This window comes from Vigna radiata, chromosome 7 (genome assembly GCF_000741045.1).
Source record: "Vigna radiata var. radiata cultivar VC1973A chromosome 7, Vradiata_ver6, whole genome shotgun sequence".
Taxonomy (NCBI): domain Eukaryota; kingdom Viridiplantae; phylum Streptophyta; class Magnoliopsida; order Fabales; family Fabaceae; genus Vigna; species Vigna radiata.
In genome coordinates, this window is record NC_028357.1 from 42,190,349 (window position 1) to 42,214,079 (window position 23,731).

The 23,731-nt window shown below is 31.7% G+C and overlaps 2 protein-coding genes across 13 annotated transcripts; one reads left to right on the top strand and one right to left on the bottom strand.

Moving 5' to 3' along the window:
- The first annotated feature begins 5,664 nt into the window (after nucleotides 1–5,664).
- Nucleotides 5,665–9,261, top strand: LOC106767283 (cytochrome P450 734A1). The gene is made up of 5 exons (XM_014652137.2): nucleotides 5,665–6,412; nucleotides 7,315–7,538; nucleotides 7,682–7,923; nucleotides 8,006–8,375; nucleotides 8,519–9,261. Exons 1-5 carry the CDS (start codon nucleotides 6,151–6,153, stop codon nucleotides 8,984–8,986), a joined length of 1,566 nt encoding a protein of 521 aa, XP_014507623.1. The 5' UTR covers nucleotides 5,665–6,150; the 3' UTR covers nucleotides 8,987–9,261.
- A 6,685-nt stretch (nucleotides 9,262–15,946) lies between these two features.
- LOC106765737 lies at nucleotides 15,947–20,722 on the bottom strand. Of its 12 annotated transcripts, none has more exons than XR_002668754.1 (6): nucleotides 20,608–20,722; nucleotides 19,268–19,708; nucleotides 18,260–18,891; nucleotides 17,192–17,418; nucleotides 16,439–16,526; nucleotides 15,947–16,241 (listed from the first exon to the last, which is right to left on the bottom strand). XR_002668754.1 is itself a non-coding variant. In XM_014650454.2 (4 exons), exons 2-4 carry the CDS (start codon nucleotides 19,667–19,669, stop codon nucleotides 17,361–17,363), a joined length of 1,092 nt encoding a protein of 363 aa, XP_014505940.1. In that variant the 5' UTR covers nucleotides 19,670–19,708; nucleotides 20,608–20,722; the 3' UTR covers nucleotides 15,947–17,360. The 12 variants fall into 12 exon arrangements, 5 of the variants coding, with proteins under 5 accessions (XP_014505940.1, XP_014505939.1, XP_014505937.1 ...); XR_002668753.1 differs by having other exon boundaries at nucleotides 15,947–16,256; XR_002668751.1 differs by having other exon boundaries at nucleotides 15,947–16,526.
- Nucleotides 20,723–23,731: the final 3,009 nt, after the last annotated feature.

Genomic DNA, 23,731 nt, shown 5'->3' on the forward strand with positions numbered 1-23,731 from the left:
TGCCTAACAGACTTATAGGCGTCAGTTAGCATGCCCCCGACGTCTATATGTTTGACAGGTTGGTGAACAACATTAATTTCCGCTATATAGACATCGGGGGCCCCAACGAACCGACGTCTATAATGCTGAAGGAAATGACTTTTCACCTAATGGTAAGAAATATAGACGTCAGGTTGGAAGAGCCGACGTCTAAAATTCTATAGACATCGGAGATCAACCTAACGAACACCTATATTACCAACTTATTTATGGAAAATATCACTGGTCATCAATATACGTTGAGTTTACTTCTAACTGACGTCTAAGGACGACGTTAATCAGCATTTTTTCACTAATGGTACCTCTAAACTTAATAGTTTTAAAAAAATTGCCACACTTTACATTTAATTATTCAAGTTTTTTTAATTTCCGTTGAATTTTATCATGCACTCCCTGAACTCAAGTAAAAGATACCAGGGAGATTATTTTCAAAAAACTTCAATTTTATGCCCTGTATTCGGTATGGCTCTTTAACAAATTGGATAATGTTCTCCGTTTAAATGAAATATTTTTTATAAATTACTTGTAAATACATTAAGAGTATCATATTGGTGTAAAATTAAAGTAATTCACTAAATTCACATTCATCAAATTATGGAATTAAGAAGAAAACTTCTTAAAATTTTATTCAATAATTCATTACACGGTATGTTTAAGCAATGCGTGAAAATGTAAAAACACTCCATATATGTGATAATAATAATAATAAAATAATAATAATAATAATAATAATAATATAAATAAGAAAAAACAGGAATACTTATAGATTTTTGAATTCATTCTTCTCAAGCAATTCTATATTTTTGAAATTGAATATTTTGTATTATCTTAAAACTTAATTTTTGTATATTGCAATATTAGACTCGTTGTCACAAAATATATATGGAACTTATTTATGATGTGTTACTTCTAACATTAGTTGCACGTTTTTAGTGTATTTTGCTTTAATTGTTAATGGAGTGGCAAATGATTATTTTTTGGGTGTTGTTCCCTCCATCCCCAAAGTGTTCTTCCACCTTCTCATTATTTTCATTTATTTCAAAAATATTCTATATATCTCCACTATTTTCTTTTATTCCAAAAATACCCTACACCTCCTCACTATCCTCAACCATCTTTCCCTTTCTTTCTGTACAATAATGGAGCATTCACATGGTTTAAATTTCAATTTGTGATATATTACAAAATATAAAATACAGAGGAGGAAACTTCAATATTAGTACTTCCACCATTTCCATTTTATAAAATTAGAAGTTAGATGCAAATACAAAATAATAAACATAATAATATTAATAGTAAATAAGGATATATTATTATTATTATATACTAACTTTATAATGACGAAAGAACTAAATAAATTCTAAATCTTTAACAAATATTGTTTTTTTTTATATTTTAAGTATTTAATAATATTTTTATATTATTTATCTAATATATTAAATATTTTATTCAAGTTATTTGAGTCAAACTGGTCGATGAGTTAAAACATAATATAATGATAAAAATTATAGATAGTATATGTAAAAAAACACATATATATAAACATTTTTCTAGAAATTTAGAATAAAATTTTACCATTTATTAAGTAATTTGAAAAGAAAAAAATATATTGAGATTGAATCAAACTTATTTAAGAAAATATATCACAAGTTCAAATTTGAGTCATGGAAATGTTCCATTAATGTAGAGAGAGAAAGAGAAAGATTGTTAAGGATAGTGGGGAAGTGTATGGTATTTTTGAAATAAAAGAAAATAGTGGAGAGATGTAGAATATTTTTGAAATAAATTAAAATAATGGAGAGGTATAGGACCCATTTGAGAAGATGGAGGAAGCAACAACCTTATTTTTTATATGATCATGTTACCCTCATTGTCATGAAACTTTATCCTAATTTGTTTTTTCCTTGTTTCTATATGCTTAACAGTTATCAATAATTAACAAGTTTTACTACACTAGAATAAAAAAATTCTCAAGTCAAAGTACCTTTGATGTATTGAAAAATCCTTTTAACTCATTGCAAATGATAAATATATCTTGTTCTTTCGTGAAAATTCTATGCAGTAGTCCTACTCCAAATATAATACTTTGACTTATTGTAGTCAAATATCTCAAACTTTTAATCAAACTCTTGTAATTTGAATACATTAATTCTCTTGCCAACTTCAATTACCCATAACATAATCCTCCAATCTTGCATGTTATCTTATTTGTCTGTGATATTCTAATTTTCTTTGATTTTGTTTGCTCATTCGTTTGGAATCACCACCAATTGCTTTTGGACTTTAGAATCTTATATCAGATTCCTTCTTCCTTAAATGTTACATATAAATTAGTGAATTTTGCGTGTTTAAAAAGGAGTGGTAAGATAACACAAAGTTGATAAGAGAAAATGAATAAATGAAATGATAGAAAAGTTGTTTAAAATAGTTAAAGGTAGGAAAGTGAAGTTTTAGAAGAAAAAAAAGTGAATGGTGTTATAATAGAATATGATAAAATGAGAAAGGGTGGGTTTCCTATTTTGTGGAATCTGGCTTAGGAACATAAATTGATTGTGGAATGAAAGTGATGAGGCAGCTCTAAGCCGTTGAGTTCTGTTATAAATTTGTAGGACCCATGGCCCCAAGATGTCTTGGGTCTATTAGGACAACATTAGGGACGGGTGCCTTTGCGTGGGCACCCCAGTGTTGGGTCAACTACAGCATATTTCCCCACCTAATGTACACAAGGATGCCCTAACCTAGACACCCTTGTTCCCATGTGCACAAATTTAAGAGCAACATTCCAAAACGACAACCTCCTTTGTGCTTTGCTTTGCTTTCTCTTCCCTTCTTTTTTTTCCACATTAAGGAACCCAAATTAATATCATTTTCTTCACTACGTAATTTATTCTCTTATAATTAACCTTCAACCCATTCTTTCATAAGCTTCCTCGCCAGCATTGCACTGAGAGACACAAAATGTGCTTAATGTTTTATATAAAATTGGATACATTCAAGGTTGACGCCAACACCTTAGCAATCATGCTTCTCAAAAATCACATACTTCAACCTTTAATAAGGAATATCATTACATTCACACTTCCAAGACTTTGAAAGGGATGGATGGAAACTTCGCAAATAAATTATAATCCAAAATTTCTGTCTTATCTTACATTTTCTTTTCAATTTTTCAATTTTCAAAGTAAAAATTCCTCAATCATATACCTTAATACTTATGTTATGTTATTATAATTATTTTAAAATTTCACTGCTTCTTTAAAAAATTTACTACTCATATGTTGCACTTTCCTTTTATCTATTTTGACGTAAAAAAATAGTGATAATTTTTTTGCTTTCAGTGACTCTAAGGAAGATAACTTTTTTCATACCTTTAGTAAGGGCTGTAAAATGAAATAAAATTATGAAAATAGAAGTCGATGGTTGTAGTATTTTAAATTTCATTTCATATTCTCAATTTTAAGATACAGAAAATATATGCTCATTAAAAAGGTGCAATATTATCCCCTAAGAAAATGTAATGTCCACAAATGGAAAATTGTTGGCAAATACTCGGTTGTTAAGAAATAAATAAGTTTTTTTTTTTTTTTTTTTTAATGTAGAATGGTGATAATAAATTTTGAAACTAAAATCTCGTACAGACTACTGAAGTGATACACTAATGAATTAGCTAGTAATTAAGAAAATGCAATATTTAATATTACTTATTATTTAATGAAAAAAAAAATGTTTTTTAATGGGTTAAATATGTTTTTAGTCCCTATACTTTGGGACGATTTTGGTTTTAGTCCCTCTTTCAAACTAAGGTATAATTTAGTGGTTCAACTTTAGAAAACTCTGGTTTTAGTAATTTTTACCAAATTTTTTTTATTTGTTGTTTCAAGCACGTTTCATTATAGCATTTGGATTGTTTACACTGTTTGACACATTTTTGCTTTAATGTTAACTGAGTAAGGCGTTTGAAATAACAAATAAAGTTAAAAAAAATTGGTAAAAAGGACTAAAACCAGAGTTTTCTGAAGTTAAAGGACTAAATTGTACCTTAGTTTGAAAGAGAGACTAAAACCAAAATCGCCCAAAGTACAGGGACTAAAAACATATTTAATCCTTTTTTTAATAGTCATTTAACCAATTTCTTAAAATTATAATGTTTATTTTTTCTCAGTTTCAATAAAATTAAGAATCAGTTGTGGTTTTGGTGGTCCTCACACAATTTTTTTTATTCATCTTTTGAGTTTTGAAATTTCTTTTTTACTTTTTAGATTTTTTATTCCTTCAATATCTAAAATCGTTGTTTATTTCGTCTAATATTTCTTTTATTGAAAATAAATAATATTAATTTATAAATGAAGAGTTATATATCTAACGCATTTCACAATTGTAAGTGAAACATGAGCAGAGTCACACGTGACGATAAAGATACAAGTGAAAAACATTATCTTTATAAAATCGTTATTCGTTTTATTAGAACTAAAACACGTTTAATTTTAAATATTTTTTTATAAAGGTGGTGCATGTAATTTACCTTAAATTAATCATGGGATGTAATTAATTTACTTGATAAATTATTTTTCAAGTTGACAAATTCTGGACGTAGTGGAAAGTTGAAAACGTGTTTATTAAAATCATGTTGTTCGTCTGACCCACACTGAAAATAATATTATGGACATATTTTATGTATCTGCGTTTGATTGATTTCATTGAAGATTAAGTTGAGCAAAATTATTAAGTGGTATAAAGTTTTTTATTATCCGATTTATAAATATCCAATATCTAATTGCATCGTTTTGGGTTCAGGTTTAAAATTCTTAATTTATGTACGCTTCGTGATATTTCAATTAACTAATGTGTAAATTTCTTAACAAATGAAATATTTTGTATAATCAAATTTAATAATATGTGAATATTTTAACTTATATTAGAATTAAAATTTATAATAAATAAACTCCTTAAAATATATAAGTCTTTTACATTTATAGTAAATAGTTTAAATTATAATGATTTTTTAAGTTTTTGAGTTTTTGTTTTCAAATATGAAGATTAAGGTAGGAAATATAATTTTAAAATAAATATTGAACCTAAATTTGATATTATTGATACAAATGGGTATAATAAATTCTTTTGCTATTTTTGTATTGTCTTAATCTTATGACTTATAGTTTTATTTATTTTTTAACTAAAATCAAGGTTCTGATTTCTAATTTTCTATCCTATACCATTATTTATTCTCTCAATGAATGATTATTTGATCATAGTTAGCATTTTCTTATATTATTAAATAGATTTGCTCCATATTACACATAGATATATTTAATAATTTTTTCTATATATTTATATGAAACATATATTTAATTTTTTATATACTCGTATCTCAATATTTTTAATTAAGAATAGAATTTGGTGATGCTAAAATTTGATCCATGATTGCATTCTTTTTCAGTTTTGAAGAATAAACGTGTTTAAAGTAAGTCGACATTCTATTTATGAATACGGAGTGAGAAAAGAAAAGAAAATGTTGAAATATGATTTAAATGTTGAATACGGAAGAAGAATGAAGACTTTTTAAGAAGAAAAAAGAAGAAGAAAAAATTGGCATGGAAATGTAGAAATTTGTAATGAGAAGTAATTTAGTTTTTATATTATTGTGAATTAATTAAGGATGTTGGATGAGTTGGGAGCGTGAAGGAGGAGAATGATTAGGAAGGTTGAAAAGAAAAATGAAGGAAGCTAAAGAGAGAAATGTAAAATAAGAAAAAGATGGATGTGAGTGCTAAAATCCAAAAGAGAAGAAGGGCAACATGGTCTAGTTATGTTTAAAATAAGGTTCACATTGGTTGACCCTTAGAATTGGAGTGGCGGCCCCTACGGCGTTGGCCTTGGTTTAACTCATCTCTCTCTCTTTGTCCATGTCCTTCACTCAAGTATTAAAAAGCCAAGCCACTAACAACCAACATAACAAAGCAGATAAGAAGCAAACCCAACCCAGACCCTGCTCTCTCTGCACCACTGTGTCTGTGTGCTGTGTCCACACTAAGGAGATACAGAAAGAAACCAACCAAGCAACATTTTCCCTCTTCTTGTCTTCTCTCAACTACAAAAACCATACCATTTATTATGGACGCCCTCTTCTCCTCCCTCTCCTTCATCTTCCTTCTCTTCCTCCTCAAGCTCACCGTCCTCCTCTGGTGGCGACCCAGAAAAATTCAAGGCCACTTCTCCAAGCAAGGCATCCGAGGACCCCCTTATCGTTTCTTCATTGGCAACGTTAAGGAGCTTGTCGCCATGATGTTGAAGGCCTCCTCCAAACCCATGCCTTTCTCCCACAACATTCTCCCCAGAGTCCTTTCCTTCTACCATCACTGGAAGAAAATTTATGGTATACATTCTCATTCTCATTCTCCTCCCCCTCTTTTTTTTTTTTCATTTCTCAATTTCAACTAACTCTGTTACTTCCATCACAATTTTACCCTCTTTCTTTTTTAAACATTCTCATCATCCATCGTCTTCAAGTTCCAAGCTTCCAAGCTTCCACGCCACCTACCTTCTCCTTCTTTTCTCCCTTTTCCCTTCTTTCTCGATCACTCCCCTCCTTCCTTCAATCAATCCTTTCCTGCCTCAAAATCCAACAACCCTTCGCCTCGATGTGCAATGTAATCACACATTTGATTCCCTCTCCTCTGTAAGGATATGTCAGTAATACAAACATTGTCCATATTCTTAACTTCATTTCACTATTAAAAAGAAGAATACACACACAAACATATATCTAGCTTGTTGACTGAGTGCCGTGAATGTATACAGTGGTAATAATTTTTATGATGTGTAAGTGCACTCTGTTGGCATTGCGGAGTTGTCATCTGCTTTTCCATTGTCCTCTTTGTTTTGTTTTTGTATGGGAGGAATTGAAATGTGACAATGTTGTTGTATATGTTTGGTAACCGTTTTAAAATTGACTTGTCTTCTTCCCACCTCCTGTTATCTCTCTCAATGTCTCTGTGCTGTAGGGTCTACACTACACTATCCATGCCCCCTCTGAAACTAATGGCTGTCATGTTTCCTGCTCCTTCCTCTTTTGCAAACTTCACACTTACTACTTGCGGGACTGTGCTACTTCCAACTTTGTGTTAAAAATCAATCCCCATTTCACCTCACCCTTCTTTTTTAATCACCCCTTTCCAAATCCTACCCACATCCTAATAAACCAAAAATTAGTAATTTTAATATTATTACTCACTCATCAATCACTTAATTATTAATTAATACTACTTTTTTATCCAGGTGCAACATTCCTAGTTTGGTTTGGACCCACCGTTCGTCTCACCGTCTCTGATCCAGACCTCATCCGGGAAATCTTCACATCCAAGTCAGAATTTTACGAGAAAAACGAAGCTCCACCCCTTGTGAAGCAGCTCGAAGGCGATGGCCTCCTCAGCCTCAAAGGAGAAAAATGGGCTCACCATCGAAGGATTATCTCTCCCACTTTTCACATGGAGAATCTAAAAGTAATTAATTAAGCCCTAACCAGCCCCATTGTTAATATTATTATTAAAACACGTATATGGATACTGAATCGTTTATATATAAATAAATAAATGAGATTTGGGTGTCTAAAGATACACGTTTTTTTTTTTTTTTTTTTAATTAGTTGTTGATACCGGTGATGGCTACAAGCGTGGTTGAGATGTTGGAAAAGTGGTCGGCAATGGGTGAGAAGGGTGAGGTGGAAATCGAAGTTTCGGAGTGGTTTCAGAGACTGACAGAAGACGTGATTACGAGGACTGCATTCGGAAGCAGCTACGAAGACGGGAAAGCCATTTTCCGGTTACAGGGTCAGCAGATGGACTTGGCTGCCGACGCCTTCCAGAAAGTATTCATTCCAGGTTACAGGTAGGTAATCATCGATTAATATCCATTTTAAGCGAGTAAGTGCGGTGGGATTTGTGAATTAATTGGAAATGGGTATGTGCAGATTTGTGCCCACAAGGAGGAACATAAAGTCGTGGAAGTTGGAGAAGGAAATAAAGAAATCGCTGGTGAAACTGATAGAGCGACGGAGGGAGACTTCGGAGAAGGTGGTGGAGAAGGGAGCGAAGGATTTGTTGGGGCTAATGATTGAGGCGTCGAACACGAATTCGACGAATGTGACAGTGGATGACATTGTGGAAGAGTGCAAGAGCTTTTTCTTTGCAGGGAAACAGACCACATCCAACCTGCTGACGTGGACGACCATTCTCCTAGCTATGCACCCACAGTGGCAGGTACGGGCACGTGAGGAGGTTCTGAAGATGTGTGGATCACGTGACCTTCCGACCAAAGACCATGTCGCAAAGCTGAGGACGGTAAGCAAATGGGAATGCTATTATCGTTGTTATTATCTGGACACCCAAATGCAAAAAAATCTTCCTTTGTCTGTTTCCCCTTCTCAAGGGAACATCTGCGCCAACAACCGCCAATAACGTCTTTTCGGTGTCATGTGGTGCAGGTGAGCATGATTGTGAACGAGTCGCTAAGGCTGTACCCGCCGACGATCGCCACAATCAGACGTGCCAAGACGGACGTGGAGTTGGGGGGGTACAAGATACCACGTGGGACGGAACTGCTGGTTCCAATCCTGGCCGTTCATCACGATCAAGCCATATGGGGAAACGATGCTAACGAGTTCAATCCTGGGCGTTTCAGCCAGGGGGTGGCCCGCGCCGCGAACCATCCTCTGGCCTTCATACCCTTTGGAGTGGGTGTGCGCACATGCATAGGACAAAACCTGGCAGTGCTACAAACCAAACTGGCCCTCGCAATCATACTGCAGCGTTTTAGTTTCAGGTTGGCCCCTAGTTATCAGCACGCACCAACGGTCCTCATGCTACTCTACCCTCAGTACGGTGCACCAATCATTTTCCAACGCTTCTCCACTCCTCCGCCTCCTCAACCATCTTCCGACGCAACTGTATAGCTGCCTGCCTTCTTCAGCTCATGGACCAAACCACCACCTTCGTCTTTTTAAATTTATTCATCCTTTCCTCGACCTACTACTGACTCTACCATCTCAGCTTTCCTTTGCTTCTTGGCCAACTGTCTTTTGCCAATTGCTTTCAGTTATAGGACTAAAACCAGTACATGCCTAACAATTTCCTGCATACCTCCTCCTTCTCTTCACTTCTCTATCCTCTGTATATTTTCCTTCATTTTTTTTTTCTTTTTTACAGAGATTTGTAATTTTGTAATGAATTTTTGGCCCTTTTCTTTTCTCATTATTTTCTATTCTTCACTCTTTCTCCCCGTCAAAATTTAATTACTTTGAAATTGCTATGCTCAATATAAAAATATATCCTTGAATCAATATTTCTTGCGTTACTGTTTCTCAACCTTTACGTTATACAATCGCTCGTGAAAAGTACAGAATTGTGTACCCCGATGGAAGAGTCACGGGTAAGCAAAAAACAACAAAATTTGAGCTGTTAATTCATACATTTTGTTTTTCAATTCTTTTTCTTTCGATCCTCTCCTCTGCTCTTTTGTTTTATTGGGACGGTTTTATTATTTCAAAGTCATACATAAGTTAGGAACTTTTTCCCCAAATCTGATAACTCATAATAATGCACTAGACATCGGTACTGTGTTCGAACCCAGCACAAGAAGCCAAACTTTTTCTAACAAGACAAGTCAATGCATCATCATTCATAATCAACTCCTTTCATCTTAGTGACTTGCAAATCAAGTGGAATTGGACTATTCATATATAAGACAGACTATATGTAACATCCAACAGAATTATTTTTATTTTTTTATACACATGTATAAAAGTAAAAGATATTCTACAAAATTAAACATACATCTTTTTCCCGTCCCGATTTTGTGATGGCAATAAACTATTATTATAATGTTAAAAGACAGGCAACAGGAAGGTATGGTTATATAGCAGCTATAGGGAGGAAGTGGACGAAGGAACATTGGAAACCGAATTTCTAAACCACTTCTACAATCTGCCACTGACTGACATCAATACCCATAAATCTTTATCACTGTTTGACCCCAAAGAAGAAGCATTGGTTTAGATTTTATTCCTAGTTTCACCCTCCATGATGAAGAATCATGAGCTTTTCAATGCGCTCTGCACTTTTTGCAATCTCCATAGATGTAATTCCCCGAGTTCTAGAACGAAACTCATGAGTGGTAGTACCAGTAAGTAACAAGTTAGGAAGTGAAACTCTACCGTCCTTCACTTTCCAAGAAAGACATGTCATAATTAATATCCCTTTCTTAATTATATTTTGCACTGCATGGTATAGTTTAGTACTGGCAAAGCAAATCGAAGCTTTCTTGAATTAAGAGTAAATGGTATACAGGTAGGATTCCGAAATCCCATGGTTGTTGGGTTTCTAAGTTCCTTCTCATCGCATTGTTTATTCAGTTTGCACCAGTGATTTGTGCAACCCCCGTTTTCCAGCACCGCGCAATTTCGTACGTGTGTGTGTATATATGTATAATGTGTTTGGTGGCTAATAGTGGCATAGCAGTAGATACTCGGAAAAATAAATGGAAATTGTTAATAGATTGGATGAAATGAGGGGCAAGAAGAAGAAGAGTAGAAAATAAAAGGTAGCATGAAGAATTAGGATAAGGACGTATTTGGAGAGTGTGAGTTATTTATTGTTTGTTTATTAAACGATATCGAAGGGTAGCTTCCTTGTATTTATTGGAAGTGGTGTTTGGCAGGGGCATGCAGAAGAGTAAGATATGTGTTAGATGAAGGATTTAAAAGTAAGTATAAGACATAAAATGTTGTTTTGAAGCAAAGGGCATGCAGCACATTGTTTATTGGTTTTGTTTTATGGGATTTGAGTTGTAATTTAGTAAGAAGTAAGATTTATAGGAAGAGTGTACTGGTTTTTGGGATCTTCTCATACTCTTCCGTGGAGTGGGGGAGAGAATTCTAGTTTATCAACCTTTGCTGGTCCCCAAGATGCATGTGGTTAGGGGAGTTCTTCTTGTCCTCTTAATTTCAGTTTTCTTTTTAGCTTTTATTAAAGGAACCAAACCATGCCATGCCATGCCATGAACCACCATGTGGCCCCATTGCATAATTACCTCTTCATTCTTTTTTTTTTTTTTCTTTTGTTTCAATTTCAACTTCAAACTCGCACACTCCTATACTACTCCTCGACGTGCTTCCCACTCATTTATTCCTCTTATGTTAATAATAATCTTGAGAATTGTGTGAATGTAATTAATGATGGTATTGTATTGCTATTATTATTCACGCCACCACTGCCATATACTGTTTTTTAATTTATAATATCATGATTCGGCATTCTAGCATTTAGTATATGATATGAAGGTGTGTGGATGATAATGATAATCCAAGTACCATACCAGTAAGGTTTTTGGTGAGAAATGGGAATCGCAGATTACGCCTTGAGCATACCAATCTCACATAAAACAAGAACATAATGTTTCACGTATATATATATTTTGTTGTAATTATTAACAGTATTTCGCATCGCTCTCATAAATAGTAGTCCTAGTAATCCGCGAAGAAATTTGATTGGTTTAGTGTTGGTGGAGGGTTGTGTTGTTTTGTGGTTTGTCTGAGCATTCTTCCGCGTTAACATCTAAGCAGTGTCCCCTGTCGTTTGCTAGATGACAAAATCTACATTCCTAATAAAATTTAGCTCTGCATGGCTTGAAATTTATGTTTCTACTTTTACTTTGAACTGGTACTTTATATATGTTTCGAAGTTTGCACTTAAATCAATGGTTGTGTTGTTGAGTAGCCCAGAAATTAAAAACTCCATTATTCATCAGTGTTTGTTCTTAATGGGGATACTGGTACCAGGTGGCCCTCAATAATAGAATTCTTTATTTTAGTAAATGGACAGCTCATGTTATTTTAGTAAACCTAACCTGCTGTTTCATAACTATTTTGCTTCTCTGCCAAAAATTAGACCATACTTTTAAAATCCCAAGTAAACTCAAGATCTGTGGGCACTGCTAAGCACAGTATTTTTGCAATTATAACAAAAAACTGTACTAAATTAATCTTTAATGTCCCCTAATTAGGCACTAATGCCAATGCATTTGAGCTGGCTAATGTCTGCCCTTGTTTAATTACACCTTGTCGGTCTGTCACGTAATAATACCAATATCAAACGCAGTAGCATTTTGGATTGCCTTAACTGAGATAATTCTTTTACAGATTAATTAGATAATAAGTTTGGTAGCAATATTTTAAAAATGATGATGATATGAAATAAAGTTGACGACGCATGAGGTAGATCTGATGTGAATAGATAGACATAAATGTGATTGAGAAATGAGTAGAATGAAATGCATGATGGGAGTGTGTTAAGATTTGTTATTGAGAATGAAAAGTATATGTGGTGAGAAGTTGATGAAGAAGCAAATGTTTGAAATGGGGGTGTATATTGGGACCAATATGTGAAAAGACCTGTCCCATATAATTTGTGACAATTAACTTTGGTGTTGAGAAAATACATTTTCATGTGATGTACAGATGTTGAAGGTGAGAGTGACCCTAAAATGCTTACTAAAAACTTGTAGCCTTCATTCTCTTTCTCTCTTAGCCATAGAGAGAGGCAGCATCACATGGGAATACCAATCATGAAGGAAGCAAATGAGACAATGGTAGAGGATTTGGTGGAGCCACATTAATGCACAACTCATTTGTAGCTTTCCTCCTATCCGTCAACCCTTTCTATAACAAATCTAATCTCCTTTTCTTTTCTTCTCTCAATCAACCCTTTTTTTTTTTTTTTTTACTCATGCTATGCTGTAAAAATCTCTCTTTTTTAACAATCACATCAAATTCTTTTTTTTTTTTTTTTTATTCTTTACTCATCAACAACATCTTAAACACTCTTGTTTGCCTTTTCCAAAAGAACATCTTAAAATGGCCCAACCTATGGAATGGCAGTTACACAATTCACATTAAACTTTGTTGGTCATAGTGCTGACAAGCCCACTTGTGATGTCCTGTACTCACAAAATCTGCCTTTTAATAATATAACTCATTTATTTTACTTTCCTCAGGAACATCAAAATTTCAACCAAAGGTTGGGTTTCAGTCATTTAACCAAACATTTATGCCAAACAATGTAATGTCGTCTGCGTTATCATTGATAATTGGGTAAACTTGGTGTCAAACGTTAAATCATTTTGGTAAGTACAACTCAAATCAAATTATGATTCGTTTTCGATGTCGCACTATTGAAAGACGCCGTTTAAACTGATTTGAAGGCAATCATATATATAAGTCACAAACATCCCTTCATTTGTGAGCAAATACTTATTAGCTTTACCACACACAAAAGAATACCCTCCTTTTACTGTCTTTTTCATTGGATAATGCGAATTTCATTTGGGAGGAAAATACTACCATACCCAAATATTATAAATGTTAAAAATAGGTTTTAATAATACTTGTTTATTTGAATAATTAAAAACTTATGCAAATATAAGGTTTTATATTAGTAAAGGGAAAAGGTGATACTTTGTAAGTGCAAAATGTGATATTAGAAAATAAAGAGTTTTCTTTTGATAAATGTATAAATTCACATTTTAAACTTAAGCCAAGTAGGTTGCTAAAATTTGGTGAATCAGAAGATTTTCATTTCGTTAAACTAGTCTGATCTATAAACTTTTTTTATAAGTTAAAAATTAAAATAAAAAGTATTATAAAAATCAATTCTTTTATAAAATATTATTTGAATGATATAAATATACAATAATATTATAAACCAACTCATCTAACTAAAGAAGATTAGACCACTCACTCCAATTTTGGTGGACCATTGACAACCTTATTTAAAATAGCTTACTAGTATAAAGCAACATACTTTAAAGTTATTATAACTCATCCATCAACTATGCCAAATTCAATATGAAAATGATACCTTTTAACATTTTATTGATGCAACTATTGTTTTATTCAAACTATTACACATTTTATTAGAAATTCTACATCCAACTATAAATCATATCAATCTATAATACATAGTGAGTGTAAAAAATCTCACTTTATAAATTGATTTTATAAAAGTTAAACTTAAAATCTATTTTTTAATATAATATAGTATAAATTCACCTTATACTTTACATTCACGATGTCTCAATTGTCACGATAGAATAATTCTATGACCACATCATGGAATCATGGTAATTTTACTCTTGTCACCATTTTTTTTATAAAAAAAAAAAAGCTATATAAATCTACATGTAATTAATTATTTTTCACGTTAACAAATTTTGGGGTTTAATCAAACATTTAAACTACAAAATCATTTTGGAGGTTCAAATTAATTTTAACATGGGACAGTAATATTAAAAACGTGGTTTATTTATGTAATGCTCTTTAAAAGTATGAGTGTATATTTAAAGAAAGCAAAATAGTGTTGAAGCATGAGGAAAGAGGAATAGGTGAATAAATATGAAGAACTCCAAAGAAAAAAGTTATGTATTTTTAAATATGAAATTATTATTTGATGACACTTAAAAGAAAAGGACAATTTTGTTTTGTTATGGAACATATTAGTATTTGGGGTCCATGAGACAGTTTCCTTTAAAACCTAATTAATGTCAGGTCCAAGACTTCGGGTCAGAAGGTCCACCAGAGGTCCAGGTCAATTCGGCTTGGCTGAAACCCACTGTTGCTTTTTAGTTGGAAATTGGTCCAATCAAAAAGTTGTTGGAACAGGGTTACCCATTGGCTCACTTCTCTTCCTATAAACTTTTCAGGAACAACTCCAAAACAGTAAAACTTTAAAACAAATAAACATTCAACAGATTATAGAACAAAGTTTGGATGATGATTTGCTTAAACTTTAAAATAAAAGCTTTTAAGAAAAGTGGTTTATCTATAAATAACTTTTACTAATGTTCCGTTACAATTATAAAAAAAATACTTTTTAATTAAAATTTAAAGATATATTATCGGTCTAAAGATCTTGCTTTAAAAAATGTTTGGACATTGCAAAATACAAATTGTCAAAGTATTGGAAGGTAGCCATTTCCATAAGAAAAATGATTATTTAACACACCTAAATTTTTAACATTCATTTGATATTATCTTTATTTATTTTTTATTCTCTTCTTTCTTAAAAAACTACAAAATTTATACTTTTTGAATCATTTTACCTTTGTATTTTGTGTCAAATGAGTATAAAAGCATGTCATTGTATTATTACTCTTTCCATAAACATGAATTGAATTTTCCTAAAGAGCTATAAAATATAGTTTAGTGGACCTTTCTCCTTTGGCAACGCGTATAGGAAAGCAGTGTGTTGTTCTTGATTTGGATGCCATTTCTTTCCTCATAAACAAACCCACCCCCACCATATGTCGTACCACTTTTGTTTTAAATAGAAGAAAAGAATGTATGAAAGTACGAGTAATAATGTGTAAAAAACTTTATATTATCATTCATTTATTCACAAACATATCTGTGTTAAATTTATTAAAATTTATAACAGTTAGTTAAAAACGATACTAAGAATCACTTTCAATTAATTGACCGAGTTAACTTTCACATTAAATTCAAATAACTTTGAGATTATTTGATTTTCTTTTTATTTTAAAAACGAAAAAGATATTTCAGTTCTAAAAGTACTTTTCAAAGCCTAATTTTATCAAACCAGTTTTCTCTCTTAAAAACATAAAACGGTTTTTAAAATAAGAAACAATATGATTCAAATTTTGATATTCTTACCGGAACAGTTTACAACAACATATTTAAATTTTCGAAAACTGGCAGTTTGCATCAGTCAACGACATACAAAAATCTCCAACTAAAAGGGTTTGCATAAGATAGCCAACTACAACAAACACAAGAAAAGCAACCCATTTACCCAACCTTTCACATATTGCGACGGATAGTTAAGAAATTTTAGCAAAATAAAGCGAGTGAAATCAAACAGACTAGTCTGAGTTTGGAGATAGTAAATGTCAAATTAAACATGCACTAACAATGGAAGGAAAAAATATACAAAAAAAATTCATACGTTTAACCAAGCTATTCAGCTTTTCAAAACCCAGGTTTTGACAAACATCGAACATGCTTCAAAGGGCACCGGATTCCACATTGATTAAACATCAGATTGAAGCCAAAAGTTTCACAAAGAACACGTAGATATCGTTGCCCAACGGAAAGATATTAGGCCAACCAAAATGAAATCCAAGGTCTTGTTGGAAATCTGGAAAATTGAGCTCTAAAGATAGTGATATGGAGGACACCGATAAGAGTTAAAATAAGGATAAATTAGATTCTCAATTACAAAACAAGTCTAACATGCCAATGAAGTGCACAAAATCTATTTACTTACTATGTATGGTTCATTGATCGGAATTGTGGAATGTATGCATAAAACGAATATTCCGTTCATAGCCATACCTCGTGTCATGCCGGCTTTATTGTGGCCATGTTCTTCCAAGAGCCATTTGGACCTTGTGCTAATTGATCATTGCTGAGCATTGATGCACTAGCCACAAAGCAATGACAACTTTCTTGTGTTAAGCTTAAAACCATAAAAGGAAAAACATGTTCACGTAGCTTAGTAGCAGATGCACAAGCACTAGAACAGCATTGTTCAAAGCAGTCATGTCAGGTATTAGATGAACTGAATGAAAGGATAATCCAATCGACAGATAAATAACACAAATTATAAAATAACATGAGGAGTTGCTAAAAGTTTGGAAGAAAGTGAATACTTTCCATACGTTTCCACATCAGAAACTAAAAGGCCTTTTCAACAATGTCTACTGCATTGGGTCCTGAGGTTTTCTGTCAAAATTATCTTTATCTAAAAAATCGGTGCTTCTTTAAACATTTCAACATCTTAATTATGTTACTATTGATTAATTTATGTGATTAACAGTTGTTTAGTTATAGCAAAACAAAATGCCCATTATAACCATCCATATGCACCCTTCTTCTACCTTCTGCTTATAATTAAATTAACACTACAAAGCTGGACGTTCAATATTTTAACCATTAACTAGGAATTGACATGTAAACATCCTCTGCATGTTATGCACGCGCAGAAAATGACAGTGATCATTTCATTAGTAATTGATACTGAATCATGTATCAGCATGCAAAAGATATCACAATTGAATAAGCTAAGGTGAAAGTTTTCAATTGTACATTCACATATCAGGTCACCCCATTGTATCCACAAGACTCTGAGCTTGCATCCTCCGCAAAACATATATACGAGGCTAACAGGTGGCCTGAAATGGAAGAATGCGAGAACTCCACAAGCCAATGGAAGTGTTGGATTATCAAGATCCATACTAGAAAAGCCATCCCTTGTCTAGAGCAAGAGAAAATCTGTAGACATCTGGAAGCAACACCTACATGCCTCCTCAGCCCTGGAAAACGCAGGGGAAGCATTACTAGTATCTTCAAATGACTTTGTCTGTACTTCCAAATTATTGAGAACAGAGACAAGTATTACACATTGTATGTCCCCTACATGACATTACTTGTATCGTTGTATGTAACAAATTAAGAAAGGAAACGAAAGTTTCTCAACTCGTTCTAATTTAAGAGTAATGGTAATAATGTAAAACAATCTTCTAAAATCTGCATGAAATATAAAAAAATAAAATAAAAATTATGCAAACACAAGTCCTATAAAGCATGTTATTCATTGAGCCTCAATATATACCAGCATTTTAGTATACCACTAAATTTTAAATCTCAGTGGTCAGATCATGTCTTCCAAGTGTGCAAAATCTAGAATGTAACTAAGGTTCCAGGAAGATCCTGGTGTAGTTTCTTTACCAGAAGAAGACCAAAGAAAATTAAGAGGATATATCATAGAACAGATTGACAAGAATTCAGAAATTATTACTTATTCACGAAGTTTAGCATATACATTCACATGAAACTATATCACTAAGTCATAAAACATAAATGAAGGACTGAAATATTTCATCTTTCTTCTTACAGTTGAATGAGGCTGAGATCAAACTGTCATGAAACTCTATCCTAGGGAAAAAGTATTAAATTGAAGATGAAAAAATTTCCTGTCATCTGAAAGGAATGCTATTTTCAGATGAAATCAAATTTCTTAGCTCCCTTAAATGTTCATCGTTTGATATGTGGAGTGAAAGACGTAGGTTTGTCATTAATGCTTCCTGTTCCCAACTTAAGGGTCCTGATGCATGCAATGCCTCAATTGTACAGCGATAGGCATGCAACTCTAACCTATGAATTTCTGCTGCCAATTCCTCTTGTGTAGGAGGGGAACAATTTCCCTCCTCATAACCCCTCTGGCAAGCAGACTCAGCATCACTAAATGGACCATCTACATCTTCAAAAGGACCTGCAGATACAGGAAATTGCAATTTATAGGAATTCCTGCTAGTGATACTACAACTACCAACAGAGCACGTAACACTATCAGCATGATTTGATTCTAAGTTTTCTCCAAATGAACAACCCACTGTGCCAGTTTGCTTCCTCCTTCCTATCTCCACCATATTAGGAATCCCAGTTTTCCTGTTGTTTATAGAAGCAGGTAAACATTCTTCAGCGAGCATATCTCTTGGAAAACTCACACCCTGTACCTGTTTGAATGGCGTTGGTGAATTTCTAACTCTTATTCTGTGACATCCACCTTCATTTTCAAGTGCTCTAAACTTTGGGGGAGGTTTAGCATACGCCTCAACTTGTGAATGGCTTCCTCTTTTCAATGTTTTAAAAGAGACAAGTCGGGATTCCAGAATACTCGGGTTTTTCTTTTCAGGATGGTAGTAAGTGGAACCTGACAGTTTTGTCTTTGTAGCCGTCCTCTGAAGTTGGCTAGAACGTTTTCTATTCTCACAGCTGGCAGAACCCTGAAGATGGGAGAAGGATTAATAACTATTCATCCATAAAACAGCAAGGAGGGATCAGAAGAAAAATAGTACAAAGAAAAACTTGTGAAAGCTAAGTGAAACGAAAAGAAAACTGGAAAACTGAAGAAAACGTGAAAGTTAGACACAGGCAATATTGAAAGTATAACAAGAAAAACAACCTAAGAAAATTTTCTTTTTATAATTTTATTAGTTACTTTTAGCATAGAAGACATGCTGAATAAATGAAATTTGAAATATTCAATCAAAAGTTAAAACCAGCACAACAGATGTGTTACTATATTCAGATCAGTAAGCCAACAGCACTAGGAAATTACTAACAGGGGAGAATGTATTCAGAAGCCAAAAATGAAGGTACCTTTCCTACTATTATCCACTTGTCGTCTTGCCAAGACTGTCTCACCCGAATGTCAAATTTGCTCACTTGAAATTCCAAAGAAGATCCAAGTAGCCTGACCAAAATGTAGCTTTTACCCAAAACCTTCAAAACTGTAGCCATCTTCCATGAGAAGTTCTGGAAGACCTCAACAACATCACCTGGAGTCCAATTCTCGATGAGTACAGGTACTGGCGGACATGGCCTGATGTCTTTCCTGGATACCCGCTCCACAATTGCCTCACCAGCATCATCTTGATATCCATCATATTTAACAGTATAGTGGTGGCTATTACCACAAATGATCTCTGCAGATAGCCAGGAGCCACAAGGCACCTCAACTTTGCTCAACACTTCCACCTTATTACCTTTCTTGAATCTCATAATTGCTAATGTAGTTCTCTAAAATTTCAACCTGAAACCCTGCTCTTCAATAACAAAAATCAAAGTAAGAAACAAAAAAAAAAAACATACACACACACACTTCAGCTGCTCAGAACAAAAAAAAAATATAGGATAAAGATTACAGCAACCCATCATCAACATGTAGAAATCACTGAATCGATGATGATATCAATCAATAAATAAACATAAAACTAAAAACAAAAGAGAAGCCAAATAACAGGTCCCAAAATAAATATCCGAAACTCTTACATTTAATCAATTTAGATCTTGACTTTTACGACCCCAAAAACAACTAATCATAAAGTATAAGAATTTGATCAGAAAAAAAACAGAGGCCAAAGAAAGCTAAATACAGAACTCCGTTGGAAGTTTATGTTCAAAATAGATAATGATACATAACAGAAAAATTTAAAATAAAAACACAAAGACAGAAAAACTGGGAGAGAAACAGACCAATCAGTGACGACAAAGTCCAATTGATCAGAAGTAGAACAAATGCCCTTAAACCGAGTTCACCTCATTTGAATGCTAAACCCGATCCACAGTGCTTTACGCCAGTGATTTGCTGAGTTTCAATGTTCTTTCTTTTTATTATTCTGGCTCTCTTTTTTTTTTTCTCTAAATTTTAATTATTTTGTGAAATATTATAAGGCAAAAAAAAAAACTAAATAATACTAAATCAGGTAAAAACAGAACCTGAGCGGAGAATTATGATTCTATTTCCTTTTCTCAGCAAAAAAAAAAAAAGAGCAAAAGAAACAACAAGAAGAAGAACAAATCGTGCAGAAAATTGAAATTGAAAGCTCATTGTTAAAATCATGAACAGAAATAACAATCCATTAATTATACAGAGAAAGTGAATTAGTAGATGGAAGGAGAGGAAATTGTAAGAAGGGAGGAGAAGAAAATTCACTGACCTTGTTCCGATTCAGAAGACGATCTTTTCGTCTATGTGATTTTCACTCTCTCCTCCTTGTTATTGTGATTGCGGTTGTTGTAGAATTTTTCCCTTTTGTTTTTATTTGTAAAATTATCATATTCATTGTGTGTTTGTTTCTCATAAATTTATTTAAATTAATTTGATTTAATTACTTTATTTATTTATTCATTTTAAAAATAAGCTGAATTTTCATTGCCAACTGCCCAAGAATAGCTTGTTGAGTTGGGAATTAACTGTTTCATCTTATTGTAAACATTCCTTGTGTCAACCATCCTCCTTCCTCTTTCCTTTATGTGTTCATATAATTCATATAAATAAAATTATTATTTCTTTTTTTTTCAAATTTTTAATTTATAACAATACCAAACTTACTCTATCTTTATCTTTTCTATACGAACATTTTTTATAAATAAACTGCAGAAGATTATTTAGTATTGTGTTGCTAACTTTAAACTAATTCAAACATTGTAACATAAATGTTTGTAGAAGAAATTAGAAGGTACTATCTGCTATATGACAATATCTTTATTAACATTTGATAGAAATAAATATACTATTTGTTGTTTTTGAAAATAAGTATAATATATTTAGTCAGTCAGGAAAAGATTCCTATCATGAAAATTCTGCTCCTTCAACACAAATTAGTTATTGTTCATATATATTTTTTTTATAATCTTAGTTTTAACTTGTTTTGACACATTTATTATATAATAAACTAAAGAGATAGACACATATATAAATAGAGAGAGAAAAAAAAAAAGTTATTATGATGAGAAGCATGCTTATTTTAGATATGGGAAATAGATAAGAAAATCAAGTCTTATAATTAAAATATATGAATGTTTAAAGCTATAAGTTAATTTGATTAGATAACAACTTAAAAGCTTGTACTGATTTATATTTAAACTTTAACTAAATATATTCTAGCACGTTTTCTCTGTTAATAACAATTTTAGAATAAATTAGCTGTGGTTGACCATTACCATTTCAGCTATTATGTGCTAGAAACCAATATATTTTTTCCAAAAATGAAATAATTAAATAAGAAATATAAAAACATCTTTCAAATAAATCAAATGTTAACTAATTTTAATATCCTTAATTTAATGTAAAATCTATTAATGAGATATGTACTCATTTTACCTGAAGTGAAATCATTTATTGAGTTATGAACAAAAACAAAATCATATCTATTCTCATTGATTGAAAATTTATGACTAATGCTATAAAATATAACAAAAACTTAAATTATTTAATTTTATTAGTACTTTGAAATATAACTTAATAGTATAGTAATAATTAAAATTAACTAAGTTAATTTTTTTAAGTTAGACATTTGCCTTTTATATAAGATAACATTAAAAATTAACCATTAGTTCAGTAATTTTATTTCATACACGTTCATTAATTAATATTATGCCATATTATGCCTTTTATGCACCAGTCAATTCAATCAATTTATTTTTCATAAAAATATAAAAAAAAACAATCAATTACATCCATTTAATTTCATAAATAAATAATAATTTATTGATTATTTCTAAAAATTTTAAAATTTTATCATATTAACATCAAATACAAACTCTAAATCCTAAAAAAATTAATCCAATCAACTTTTTTATAATTTTTTTTCCTGAATTTACTTTTTAAAGTTTGTCTCACGCTTATTTTTACTTATAATTTGAAACATATTTTTTTTAATTCTGAAAAATATTATTTTTATGCATGGATTGCATATTTATCAATATACTATTGCTAATAAATGGATTATATTGTATTTTTAACAAATGGATCAAAATTTGAATTCTTTTTAATAAATCAAATTTATTTCATCTATCTAGTTTGTCTATCATATGAACAATTAACATATGTTTAAATTTAATTTTGTCAATGTACATCAGCATTCAACATAAATTTATAAATTTAGCTTTAAATTAAAACAATTCAAAACTTATGTTTATAAAATTAAATTTTAAAATCAAATATACTTTTAGAAATGATCAAATAGAGTTTATGGTACTCAATTGTACTTACATAGTAAAAGAAAAACAAAAGTACTTATAATCATTGATATCTATGGAGAATAAAATTATGGTATAAGAGGGTATTAAAGTTTAATAATTGAGCTCTAATACATATGTTTCCTATCATGTCTACATTAAAAAAAAAAAAATCCATGGCTTTAATGGATCCTTTCAAGTTTTTTCATCTAATTTGGTTGAAATCCATGAAAAAATAAAGAATATTGAAAAATGGGAGAACATTGATACTAAAAGAACGGAAGTGGATGTAATGAACATGTGTGAAGCCATTGTGGAGGATACTCAATGTTACTGCAAACATGTTTTTCCACCTAGTTCCAAATCTGAGTAACTACTCTCATGTACCTTATTTATAAAAAAAAAAATGTTATTTTTATATTTTGTTGTGTTAGCTAAAATCATATTTTACATGTAGCTAAGTACAAAACAACAAACAACCCAGTGGATAAAATATAATTATAGTTAAATTATATCTATTTTTAATTTAAACAACAAATTTACTAAAACAAGACATGAACAGTTTCATGCCTATTCCCAGTTACATTTCATTTCAGGCATACAGAAATGCACTTAAATAAAACAATTAATTTCAAACTGAGTTTATAACTTGACTAATGCATAAGCTAAATTTAGTTTATGAAAAAGTTAATTTTAATTTTTCTCTGATTAAAATAAATTTAATACTTAAAGATATTCACTGGGATCTTGACACATACCATTCTCAATAAATGGACATTAGAACAATACACGATATCATGAAATCACAAGTTCCCTTGTTCAATATAAACAAATGTATCACTACTTTACCAACGTTCTTCTCTTAACCTATATGAGTTGTATATGACTTTAATAACTCTATTTAAATATGTCTTTTTTTTTTTTTGACAGAGATGTGTTCAAATCATTAATTTGAACTCTTTCTTTATTGTCTAGTTAGAACTACTTATAGGGATTGAACTGTGTAGATTCAATGTGTGTGTAAACTCTACTTTCGAGGTAATGAAAGTTAGAATTTATAATGTTTGTGTTTATGGTTTGAAGTAGAATAAATGATGAATT

Bases quoted from the DNA above. Each gene is read 5' to 3' on its own strand.
- LOC106767283 (XM_014652137.2), top strand. From the start codon at position 6,151: ATGGACGCCCTCTTCTCCTCCCTCTCCTTCATCTTCCTTCTCTTCCTC. The intron at 7,539-7,681 runs GTAATTAATTAA...TTTTTTAATTAG, and splicing joins TTCACATGGAGAATCTAAAA to TTGTTGATACCGGTGATGGC. The intron at 7,924-8,005 runs GTAGGTAATCAT...GGGTATGTGCAG, and splicing joins GTATTCATTCCAGGTTACAG to ATTTGTGCCCACAAGGAGGA.
- LOC106765737 (XM_014650453.2), bottom strand. From the start codon at position 19,669: ATGAGATTCAAGAAAGGTAATAAGGTGGAAGTGTTGAGCAAAGTTGAG. The intron at 18,892-19,267 runs GTACCTTCATTT...TCCCATCTTCAG, and splicing joins AGTGGATAATAGTAGGAAAG to GGTTCTGCCAGCTGTGAGAA.